We start from the raw sequence: 13,207 nt of genomic DNA on the forward strand, positions 1-13,207 counted from the left end.
AATGTATTAATGAAATAATATCTGAAAAAACTAATTTTTAAATAATAAAGCAAACCTACATTACCACTATTAAAATATTTCATATAATATTAATATTTTGTTACATATAAGAAAATAACTATTAGTAATAGTTTAAATGTATACTTTATGACAAGTCCTTCATTTGGATTATGTCTCACAGCAATAAGTCTCCCTCACCTCACAATAAGGTAGATAGTATTGTTATTCCCATTTTACAGATGAGGAAACTAAGTACCAAAAAATGTAAGGGACTTTTCCAAAAATCATGCAGTCAGAAGATAAAAGTAGGTTCAGTGCAGGTACGTATGGTGCCCAACCTGTTTGTAGGTCACTGTGTGATACAATGGCTGTTAAGGAAAGAGCCAGAGAGACAGTTACAATCAGGGAGAAAGAGTCAGATGGACAGACAGATGGAGAGAATAAACATGGACATTAGCTCCAGAGTTGCTGAATTGGGTGCACTAGTTAAGGTATACTGGTCTAGTTGCAATTCGCTGTTCACAGCTTTTCTGGAATAGCTGTTTCATATTCTCTATCTTCATAAGATTTGAAATTAAAATGAGTTCTTGAGCATTTGCTTATTTTATTTATTATTATTATTATTATTATTATTATTATTATTTTAATCCTCACCCAAGGATATTTTTTCCCCAATGATTTTTTAGAGACAATGAGAGGGAGGGGAAGAGTCACAAAGAGAAAAACATCCATGAGAGAGGGACACATTGATTGGTTGCCTCCCACATGATCTCTGACCTGGACGGGTTTGGGGAATCATTGAGCCTGCAACTGAGGTACATGCATGCCCTTGACTGGACTCAAACCCTCAACCCTTCAATCTGCGGATTGATGCTCTAACCACTTAGCAAACTGGCTAGAGTGCATTTGCTTGTTCTTCAGAACTTTTCACTTGTTTTCCTTGCCAAATCATCAGAAGTACCTTCTCTAGCCAGGGCCAAGATAAAGAATTATTATACTGATTAAATTGCTAAGGACAGAATGAAATTACCTCATTGGAATCAAATCAAAGACACGACAAAATGTTCCCTACTTCCATAAAAAACCAAGACTGTGTGTGCGGTGTGGAAGGGCAGATACATTATGGAAGCTAAGTGATGCAGGGAAAAGTGGAGAGAAGAAAAGAGACAAGGAACCAGGTGACAAATGGGAATGGAGAGCAAGGGGATACGGCAGACTGGCAAACATTTATAGTTGGAAATTTGACTTTCTGTTTGGGGAGAGGAGATAAAGTTAGCTCCCTACATCGCAGAGTGATTTTAAATGTCACTCTATACATAACTAGATTTATTCTGTCACTATTATATTTACTGACTTATTTACCTATTCTGATTTCAATATTACACAGTAAGGTTTTATATTGTGTTCTAATATCTTATGTCCTTGATTATTGCTGTTTTACAAAAATTAACTGCCTATTTTTTAATGTTTTATCTTCCAGGTGAACTCTAGTATCAATGTTCATGTTTAACTTCACAATTTCCACTGGAATCATATCAAACTCATAGATTAATTTGTGGAAGAGTTGACACTTTTAAAACTCCTTTGGACCATCATCAAGGAACCTGGCATAGCCCAAATGTAGTGGCTCAGTTAATTAGAGCATTTTCTATGTTGTTTTTTTCCCCAGTAGCCTGTCTCTACTCTCCTCTCTTCCTCTGATTTTCAGACAGCTATCTTCTTCCAGTCTGAGAGTTCACAGAAGTGATAAACTCTTCCACAAATGGCTTAACATCCCCACAAGTACCTGCCTTTTAAAGGTGTATACAGACAGAAAAGAGGAGAAAAGTATCAATGCAATTAAAGAACTGGGTGGGTGAAATTGTAAAATTCTAAACCAAGATGGAAATAATGGAGTGGGAAGGAGAGTAAGACAAGTGGAGGACTTCTGGCATCTCTAAGATGCTATAACTAGGGAAACGGGTCATGTTGCTTTATACACACGGCAGATTCATAGTCTTGCTCACTGAGGCTTCTCAGATACAGGTGCTCCAGGGAAGATGAGAGGCTGGGGACATAAGAATTGCCTCCCTGTGCAGTGCTGACCTGGCACATTAGTGTCAAATTTACTAGTGAGCTACCGTGGCTCTTAGGCAAACGTGAAAGAATACTACCACCCAAATAGGTTGGTTTTATTCTTTCAACAGTTAGGTAATTTCATTGGCATATAAGCTCCATGGAGATGAATGAAGAATACTGGGCATTTTCTCCATCATTCTATCTGTTTTTTACTATATGATCATAGCCAATCAGCATAAATGAATATTCTGAAGATGATGACTATGGTGGGCAGAACAATGTCTGTTCCCTCCCCCCACCTCCTCCTCCACCACCATACATACACACCAAAGATGTCTATTTCTTAATTCCCAATAACTTGCAAAAGGTATTTTGCAGATGTGATTAAGGCTCTTGAGATAGGAAGATTATTCTGGATTTATTCATGTTAGATCCATGTAATCACAAAAATATTACAAAGGAAAGAGGAAGACAAAGGAGTCATAGTCAAAGAAGATATGAGGATGAAATTATGCAATTACTGGCTACCAAGAAATGTTGGAAGCCTCTAGAAGCTAAAAAAATAAAACAACAGAAAAACAAAAACAAGGAATTTTCTCCTAGAGTTTCGAGGAGGAAGACAACTTGACTGACAATTTGATTTCACCCCTCTAAGACCCATTTTGGACTTTTAACCCCCAGAAATAGAAAACAATAATTTTGTTCTGTTTTAAGGCATGATTTTGTGGTAATTTGTTACCACCAATAGGAAACTCATACAATGACAATATTCAGGAGTGCAGTAGCCATCCGGGTGTAACTGCTGGTTGATAATTCTAAACCTGAGACCCAGGATTCCTCAATATGAATACTAGATCTGCTCAAAACCTAGTTGGTTTTTGTTTGGGGTTCAACTCCCACCCCACCCCCCACACCCCCTCAAAAAAAAATTCAAGGTTCAATAACAGACAACACTTATACATCACAATGGAACTGGCCCAGCTTGGGAACTTTGTCAATGACCCTGGTTGGACTCTCACTAATTCCCTGGTGCCTGAGCTGGAGTCCAGGCCCTGGAGAGGTTCTCTCCACCAGGATGAGTCTTTCTTCTGTGCTGCCCCCTAATAATTCGGGTGTGGTCAGTGACATCCCTGAGAGCTATCCTGAGCTCCTTGAGTCACCAGTCATCTGGGTTTAGTGACTGCCATTCTTTGGAGAATACAGAATACTGTTGAGTTATATTTAAAGGAAGGGTGCACAAAGGTAAGAGTCTAGGCAGAGAGAGAAAGATTGATGGGGAAGGAAAGTAAGGAGGGGACTGGCTTGAGGCTATTTCTACTGCCAATGCCAGACAAAGATAGGTGGCATTTTGTGCTCCTGAGCTGATGACTGCCACCCAAATTCCACCCTTAGTGAGCCCAGCAGCAATGCAATGACACGATGTGTGCAGAGCACACGAATCAGAATATAAAAATGAAATTTAGCATGTCATTTACTTTGAAAATTAAATTCTTGAACCACGTGGGTCTTACTTTACTTTCAGACATTTTAGTTATTTTACCCCTTTTCTTCACGATAGACCAGGGCGTCAGAAAATGTCTGGTTCTTTTTCAAACTTCTTGCTCCTCTGGAAAATGAAAATATTGCAAATACTGAACATCATACACCTTGTCCTGGGCTGGAGAACCTGCAACCAAGGTATGCGCCCTCGACTGGAATCGAACCCAGAACCCTTCAGTCTGCTGGCCAACGCTCTATCCACTGAGCCAAACCGGCTAGGGCGGCACTTTAAATTTTTTAAACTGTATGAAACCCATCAGAAATGACCATCATCCCAAAGTCAAGGTGAGGATGGTAAGTTCAACCAGAGTTAGTGACTTTTACAAGGACTCGCTTTAAAAGCAAAGGGGCTAGTATTCAGGCAGAGTGAACCTGTTTAGGGTCTGGATGCCAGCTCAGGGGACTTGCTTGTCTTTGGGTTCATTTGAGATTTAGTTGACATTTAGTTCCTATTGTGTACCAAGCACTGTTCAATGTGATGAATACAGCTGCAAACAAGACAGATAAAAAAATCCTTTCCTGCCGAAACCGGTTTGGCTCAATGGATAGAGCGTCGGCTTAGAAACTAAAGGGACCCGGGTTCGATTCCGGTCAAGGGCTTGTATCTTGGTTGTGGGCATGTCCCGAGTAGGGGGTGTGCAAGAGGCAGCTGATCGATGATGTCACATTGATGTTTCTCTCTATCTCTCTCCCTTCCTCTCTGTACAAAATCAATAAAATATATATTTTTAAAAATCCTTTCCTGATAGAATTTACATTCTACCGTGTTGGCAAGACCCTGGATCTCTATTTGTATCCTAAGATATTCAGCAAAATGCACCTATCCTAACACTCCTCTCAGACAGACAGATGTTTAATTCTGAGTGGCAAGCTGGTTGGAGACCTGACTTTGATTTGACCCTTAACATAAGCCTGGAGGGATTCTGAATTCAGACTTCCTCTTAATTTATGTTTTGATAAGAAGAGCTGGATTTATGCATTGTGGTTCAAGTTTTGATTCCACAATGATTCCCCAGGGGTGAGAGCCAGCTGTGCGTTTCTGGTGGAGTCCCTCTGCCTTGTCTTTGGTTCCGTGCAGGCTTGAGCAGCACCAGGCCAGAACCCGGCAAAGCAGCTGGCATAGGTTGGAAGTCCCATCAGTATTTAATCCGAATTCTATCTAAATGTGGGAATTCAAAGAATTCTTTATGTGGTAATCCCCACAGCAACCTACACTTCCTGTAACTTTTGTCTAACATTCTTTTTCATGCTGCCAGAAATATGATGGGATTTCCATGGAAATAGTTTTTCACTTTTAAAATATTTTAACAGACATTAATGGAATCACCCATAATTCTTGAAGCTCATAGACAGAATAGGGTAGGTGACAATTTCTCGGCACCTGTGGAAATACGAATACCTGGGCTAAAAGGCAGTTAGGCGCACGCTTACTTTGCAAAGATGGAAATCCTGGAGTAGCCTGCCATCTGCAGGATAACTTACCAACTAACCGTATACCAACCCCAGTAAAAAGTCGTAATGATCAATGGTGGAAAGCTAGGGTCCTTGTAATACATTTGCTAGGATTAAATATATTTAATAATTGCAGTTTTCTTTAAATAAAACTGCCCTTTCTTTACTGTGATTCTTTTCTTAAAAATTATTACTTCAATTAGATTATCTTTACCTGGACTCTTTTCTTGTGTTTAAGCGATTAAAAAACAAAACAAACAAAGCCACCTTCATTTTGCTGAGCATACCTGGGGACACCAAAAACAGCTTTGCAGCCACAGTCTGTGAAAAATATTGTAGCTTTGGAAACCCTGCTACTTCCTGGTAGGTTCTTTAATATGGATTAATGGCATTATTTAATAAATAAAACCAGCAATAGTCATCCATTCAGAGATGGAAGGCAGGGAGAGGGAGAGAACACAACACCCGTGTATTTTTTTTTTTTCTTTCTCATGTTTAATTGGCTGTTCCTTCCATTAGGTTGCACGATTTCCTTGGCTTAAAAAGCAATGAGTCATGCAGGGGAAAACGGGAATGACGCGGCGACTCAAGCACTTATTGGTGTGGACAAATAACACAAATTAATAAAAGGGCAGCATAAGTGAAATTAATAAAATTGGGTCAAAGGAATTACAACAGCGGGATGTAAAAAATAAAAATCAAGAAAAAGAGAACGCGGTGGCTCAGAAATGCACCATGTAAGGGGAGAGAAAAGTAAGAGGTATTTAAATAAGAGTGACAGAGAACAAATATTCATCCCAAATGAACGCACGTTCATCACGTTCCTTTCACAAAGTCGGGAACGGGCACTTTTCGAGCCTTTCTTTATTCGGGTGAACTAAGTCCATCTTTATCTGCTCCTCTTCCGCTGCACAGACCTGGGAAAGGACTTCAAGGTCAACTTCCTAGGACTTCCTCTGCGCGTCCCGCAACTTTGGGATCACGTGGGAAGCTTGAGCCAATGCCTAGCCTCGCTCCCGGGAATGAAATCCGAAAGTGTGGGGGGCATGGAGCTGTTTTAAAGCTTCCCGGTGTCTGCAGGTGCCTCCGCAGCGAAGAACCCACGGGAGTCTGAGCCCGAAGCTCCGCCTCGCCTCATCCGTCCCGAAGCCCCGCCCCTCATCCGTCCCGAAGCCCCGCCCCTCAGCCAGTTAGCCCCGCCCCGGCACCTCAGCCCCGCCCTCAGTCCCTCCACTCCCGCCCCTCCTCCAGTTAGCCCCGTCCCTCCTCCTGTTAGCCCCGCCCCTCCGCCCATAGCCCCGCCCATTAGCCCCTCCGCTCCGCCCCTAGTCCCGCCCCTCCGCCCGTTAGCCCCGCCCCGGAGAGCGGCGCTCCTTCTGTTTCGTTTGCGGCGGCGCGGCGTGAGTCTTCCCGGACGCTAGGGGGCAGACCGCGCGCACTCAGCTCCCGTCCTCCGTTCTCCAGCGCGCGGCCCTGTCTGTCCCTGCCTCGCGCATGCTCGATGTGTCCCGAGGTCGCCCTTGCCGGGTTCCCCACGTGCGGCGTGAACCCGAGGGCATCATGGTGTAAAGCGATGGGGGCCGCGGTGGTTCGCGCGATCAAGAACTTCAACCTGGAGAACCGGGCGGCCCGGGAGATCAGCAAGGCGAAGCCCTCGGCCGCCCCCAGGCACCCCTCCACCCGCAGCCTCCTGCGGGAGCAGATGAGCGGTGAGCGGCGCGGAGGCGCGGGGCCGGCTCGCGGCTCCCGGAGCGGGTGGTGGGCGGGGCCACGCGGGTGGGTGTGGGGCCGCGGCCGGGGGCCGGGGTGGCCGGGGGCCGGGGTGGCCGGGGGCCGGGGTGGCCGGGGGCCGGGGTGGCCGGGGGCCGGGGTGGCCGGGGGCCGGGGTGGCCGGGGGCCGGGGTGGCCGGGGGCCGGGGTGGCCGGGGGCCGGGGTGGCCGGGGTGGCCCGCAGTGGCTGGTCCCGCCGAGCGCAGGACGGTGCACCGCCAGGCCGGTGACATTGAGCCGGCCCCCTAGGCCCGCCTCGGGGTGGCGGCTCCGCACCACGCAGTCCCGGGGTGACAGCCCGCGGGTGCCCCTTCCTCGCCGGCCACTTGCTCCCGGGAATCCAAACCCAAAGGAACCCTGTGCAGCGGAAGTTTCCCGAAGGTGTCTTCGCACAACGGCATTTTCGTTTGCTTTAAAGTACTTTTTGTGCCAGGACTGGTTTGGCTCAGTGGGTATAGAGCGTCGGCCTGCGGACTGAAAGGTCCCAGGTTCGATTCCGGTCAAAGGCATGTACCTTGGTTGCGGGCACATCCCCTGTAGGGGGTGTGCAAGAGGCAGTGATTAATGTTTCTCTCTCATGGATATTTCTTTTTCTTTTTTTAAATGTATTTTATTGATTTTTTTTTACAGAGAGGAAGGGAGAGAGATAGATAGAAACGTTGATGAGAGAGAAACATCGACCAGCCGTCTCCTGCACACCCCCACCGGGGATGTGCCCGCAACCTATGTACATGCCCTTGACCGGAATCGAACCTGGGACCCTTCAATCTGCAGACCGACGCTCTACCACTGAGCTAAACCAGTTTCGGCTCTCATGGATATTTCTAACTCTTTCTCCCCCTCCATTCCTATCTGTAAAAAAATCAATAAAATATATTTTAAAATAATAAAATAAAATACTTTTTGTGCTGCTCCAGTGATTGTTTCTTAACACACATAGTGACTGACTGTCGCGTGTTAAATGTTTAGGGGCGTAGAGGGAATTCTTACTTGGTTTTAATTGTGTTGACATTCTTTTTCTTTTCCTTAGGCCAAGCGGATATTAAGGGAGAAATTGTTAGAAAGGATGACAAATTGCTGTCCTTACTGAGAGATGTGTACGTTAATTCCAGAGATCCCGTGTCTTCTGCACAGGTAATGTGTGTTTTAATTCAGTAAAGAATTTCACCTTTTTGGACTCCAGGAAAAGTGTGGCAGGTGGTAAAAGAGAGGGAGGTGCTCTGCAGATGTGAGCTGTCTGTGTGGGCGTGGCCAGAATGCAGTGTATTGGCCAAGTTTAAACGCTGTGGTCCAAGCAAGACACACGGGCCTCAGTGCATTGGGTATTTACCAAGATTCCAAAAGATTTGTGAAGCTATCGACTGAATGCAACTGTGTGAATTGTATTGTTTCAGAATTTGTAAGATTTGGCAAGGTACGTCTATTGATTGTCATTTGAATGACCAAAGGAGAGATTTAATGCTGTTTTCTTGTCCAGCTTACATGGCTCAGTGGTTGAGCTTTGACCCATGAACCAAGAGGTCACAGTTGGATTCCGTATCAGGGCACCCGCCTGGGTTTCGGGCTCTATCCCCAGTAGGAGATGTGCAGGAGGCTGCCGATCAATGATTCTTAGCATTGATGTTTCTATCTCTCCCTCTCCCTTCCTCTCTGAAATCAGTGAAAATATATTTATTGATTTACCTTTCAGTGTATTGAGATATGTTCTAATTTCAGGGATTCTTTTAGTGGTGGATTGGTAGTGTTTGTTTGATATTTAAGGATATATTCAGATAGGATACATAGAAGAATACATTGAGAATGGGAACTTATCTCTAAATCCACATATAAATGCCAGATATAAGTTCTTTGAATATAGTGATGAACAAAATAGACCTAGTCCTTCTTCTCACGGTGCTCATATTATCGGGAGGAACACATGAGCACATAAACAGATGAGCAACTATGGTACCTAATTACTGATAGGAAGGAGACATAGGCACTGTGAGTGTATCAGGAGGACTTGTTTGAGACTGGAGCATCAGGGATGGTTTCTGAGGAAGTGGCATGCAGGCTGAGGCCTGAGGGGTGCATGGGAGTTTGTGGGGGCAGGAAGGGCCTAAGCAAGGGGAAGAGTTTGATTAAAGAAGTGGCAAATGCCAGTGACAGCTTCCAGAATTTTTCCCATTCTAAAATTCTCTTGTTCTGTCTCTCTCTCTGGATAGGTAATAGACTGACAAAGATATAGTTAATAGTATAATTTTCCATAGAAAAGAAAAATAAGGCTCATGTGTACAATAAAGTTTGTACATTATTACATGTAGTAGAAATTACAGGGTTTAGGTATCACCAAATGCTCACAAAAAAGATAATAGGAATTGATGTTCATGCTCTTTGTTATTTTTAGGCAGGTATTGTATAATACTCCCATAAATGTTCTTTCTCGCATGTTAAATCATGCATTTGAAAATTAGCTTTTGGAGAGCAAAAAAAAAAAAAAAATGATTTTACATGTAAAGCACGACATATAGATACAATGCATGAAGAGATATGTGGTATTAAAATTTAAAGGGGTTATTAGGAAAGTCTAAAAAGATTCAAGAGAGAGTAATTAATAAAAGGTTGAAGGTACCTATTTATGTTCTTTGTCCCTTTTTTCTTTTCAGCAATTCATTTGTGATGTCTCTAAACATCAATGATACTGTGCCTATCATATATCATAATTATTTTTAAATTAATTGTTTTTTTACATAGAGAGAGGAAGGGAGAGGGAGAAACACTGATGTGAGAGAGAAACATAGATGGAACGCCAGGGTTTAATATGGATAGTTTTGAGAGTGGGTTAGGAGAGAACAAAATGTGTTTTATCGTTAGAGAATACCAGTTAAGAGGCTTTTGCAGTAATTTCTTCAAGAGACATTGGCTTGGACTAAGGTGATTTAGTAACTAGGAGAGAAATGAATAGCTTTGAGAGGGATTTAGGAGGCAGTATCAACAGGATTTGGTCACTGATTGGATATTTATGAGTGAGGGAGAGGGAGGTGTCAGGTATAAGGTGACAAGAGAAGCTTTGAATTTTGGTATGGGATATGGGAAGTAGGTGGTGTTAGTCAATAAGACAGAGAATATGGGGCTAGAATTAGGTTTTCAGAGGAAAGGGATAAATTCAATTTTAAACATGTTAATTTTGAGGCGCTTGTAGATTATCTGAGTAAAGATGCCCATTAGGCATTTGGGAATTTGGGTCTGGAAATAGGAGAAAGTCTAGGTTAGAGGTCACATTTGAAAGTTATTAACATGTAGGTAGTAATGAAACTGAATGTGGCATGTGGGATTACTTAGGAAGAGGAATAGAGTATAGGGTGAAAAGAGGGCCCACCAGGACTTGGGGCCCACTAACATGTAAGGGGCAGCTGAAGGGAAGGGGTCCACAAAGAAGACAAAGAAGGAACCACTGGGTTTATGGATGTTTTTAAAGGTGACTACAGCATTTTTTAAAAATATATAGTATATATTTTACTGGTTTTTTACAGAGAGGAAGAGGGACAGAGAGTTAAAAACATCAATGAGAGAGAAACATTGACCAGCTGCCTCCTGCACAACCCCCACTGGGGATGTGCCTGCAACCAAGGTACATGCGCTTGACTGGAATCAAACCTGGGACCCTTCAGTCCGCAGGCCGACGCTCTATCTACTAAGCCAAACCAGCTTTGGCGACTACAGCATTTTTACATTTGGACCAAACAGCAGCATTAGGCAGGATACAGGTGAAAGCAAGAGGAAAAATCGGAATGAACGATTGGTAGAGTAGGTAACAGGAATGAAATACAGAGCACAAATTCAAGGATTAAACTTGGATGGTACAGTAAACCTTTAATTTTTCGAGCCCCAACTTAATGGATTAAATTTCTAGTCTATACATCATGTGAAGATTAATATCCTGTTAATTTTAAAATGCTTTTAACCAACATTTACTTATAATTAAATTAATAGGCTATTTTATTGTTGTTTTGAATTCACTGTTATTTTTAACAAATTTTAGAGAAAAGGCCATATGCTGGAAAAAGCACCATAGTAATTTCACTGACATAAATAAATATTACATACCTGCAACTATAGTCTACATATTTAAATCCAAGAGTCACAACTCGGTGAATAATCACACTTCATCACTGGAGGTATATGGTTCCAGTGGCATGACTTTCTGCAGCAGTTGTAAGGAGTGAATGAAGGCTGATGTTCCCATGTGAGCTAAACCAGCCCCAGCTGTATGCATTTGTTTACTCAAGGTGACTGGTTAATGTACACATTTACTACACCCCTATTCAGTATAAATTTAAAATTATAGTAGTACATATAAAAAACTTCGCTGTGAAATTAAACTTTTCATACATACTTAATTTAAATTACACATGTCTACATAAGTAAAAATAGGTAAATTAATTTGTCAATTTTTTAACATACGTATTCAGAAAACCTACTTTACTGTATAATGGATTTTCAGCTTTAACAGACATCTCCTTGCCCAAATTAGTCTGTTATATCGAGGTTTTACTGTACAGACAGGTGAAAAGATGGGTGTGCATATAATGTTTTATTTATGTTTGTTGGAGTATTAGAAATGCTTGTTTATTTTCTCTGAAGAGGGAAAATCTCTAGCAATATTTAAATTCATTCCTGGTGTTTGAGGCATTGAATTTGAAATGCAAAACTTAGAATCAGGATGGAGATCATCAAGTAAACTTAGGGCATTGTCAGAGTCCTGCCTTTCTAAAGCAGTCTTAACCTGATCCAATTGTTGTTCTTTTAATATATAAATGAAATATTGGGAATAGATGGTATACATTCGAGTATTACTTTCTAGAATTCATGATGGTTGAGCTATAGTGATTAAATGGTGATGTGATTGCCATTGAACTTGGCTTGTCATAATGAGAAAATGTAGTTTGGAGAACATGTGTAGTACTTATTTGAAGAAGAATAGTGGAGGTTTGAGAAACATGTCTGCAAATGTCAAATCTTTTCTGTCATCTTGAAAGCCTTTTTGTTGTTTTTGTCTTTTGATACCAGGACAAAGATGCTAGAACACCTACAGAGCCAAAGGAGTTCAGATTGCCGAAAGGCAATCATTTTGACATAAATATTGAGAACATTCCCAAAGGCAAAGTTTCCATTGTAGAGGCTTTGACACTTCTCAATAATCATAAACTTTCTCCAGATACATGGACTGCTGAGAAAATAGCAGAAGAATACCATCTAGAACAGAAAGACGTAAATTCTGTTCTCAAATACTTCACTACTTTTGAAGTCAAAATCTTACCTTCTGAAGACAAGAAAGCAATTCAATCAAAATGAAGGAACTCTTGGAATTAACTTTTCCTGTCCCATGCCCTGTTTATTTTCTCATTTTTAGCATATTAAATTGTGTAAATTACTGAATGTTTAAAGCTCCCGTCTTATGAGTGCATCCTATTTATTGACCTCCGCTGATAGAATAAATTTTGTTTCAACTTTAATTTAGTTTAGGCATATATACGGGTGTAATATAAGCATGACTAACTATCAGGTTTATAAATTTATTTCAAATAAAAGAGTTAATTTTAAGTGTTATTAAGCATATCAGCATTTAAGTTGGTCATATGACCTCTTAGGAAATGTCCTGATTCCCTTATTTGACACTTAAAGTTAAACTTTCCAATTTAGGTGGTTATTTTATTCTTCCTATGGCATAGTCAAAGTAAGCTTTCCTAACACTTATGACTGACATTTCCTTGTTAGGGAAAGGGAGGCTTGACAGTGAGGTGAGGTAGAACAGTATTTCCCATTTAAAGGCAGACAGGAAACTGGATATAAAACCAATAGAAAATACATTTTTATTACTACAGGGAATAAGGATTAGTAAGGCCTTTTTTAAATTTTGTTTTGAAATATCTTAAAAGTATAAAAAAGAATTAGTGTTTTAAAATTTTAGCAAATCTGTACTTTGAAAGCAAACAGGCAAGTCCAAGAGCCTTCATAGAGGCAGGCAGTAGTGGAAGCTATCCGAAAAAAATAACGTTCTCTAGATTTACTGTAAAAATTCAAGAAAATTTTAAAGAAGAACCATGATAAATTTGGTTACCAAATATACATATTTTCTAATTTAAATTCTGGTAGAAAAAAAATAGCAAGTAGAAGCATATGATCATTGGAATGTGATCATTGGAAGGGACCTGGGAAATGCTGCATTTAACAAATTTATGAGCACAACAGTACTAGGGTCTTCGGCAAAACTGTTCAAGTCCAACTCTGTTATGTTACTACCTGTGAGATTTTGTCTGGATTGTGTAACCTCTTAGAGAATGAATTTCCTCTAAAAATTATTGTAATGCTATCTTACTTAACCAAGGATTACTGTGAAGATAAAAAT

General features: G+C 41.4%; 1 protein-coding gene across 1 annotated transcript; it reads left to right on the forward strand.

Annotated features, from left to right (window-relative positions):
• The first annotated feature begins 6,513 nt into the window (after window positions 1–6,513).
• On the forward strand, window positions 6,514–12,841 carry NDUFAF4 (NADH:ubiquinone oxidoreductase complex assembly factor 4). Its single transcript, XM_036415122.2, has 3 exons — window positions 6,514–6,758; window positions 7,850–7,953; window positions 11,869–12,841. Exons 1-3 carry the CDS (start codon window positions 6,551–6,553, stop codon window positions 12,151–12,153), a joined length of 597 nt encoding a protein of 198 aa, XP_036271015.1. The 5' UTR covers window positions 6,514–6,550; the 3' UTR covers window positions 12,154–12,841.
• The last annotated feature ends 366 nt before the right edge of the window (window positions 12,842–13,207 follow it).

The sequence above is a fragment of the Pipistrellus kuhlii genome, unplaced genomic scaffold, assembly GCF_014108245.1.
Source record: "Pipistrellus kuhlii isolate mPipKuh1 unplaced genomic scaffold, mPipKuh1.p scaffold_m20_p_5, whole genome shotgun sequence".
Taxonomy (NCBI): Eukaryota; Metazoa; Chordata; class Mammalia; order Chiroptera; family Vespertilionidae; genus Pipistrellus; species Pipistrellus kuhlii.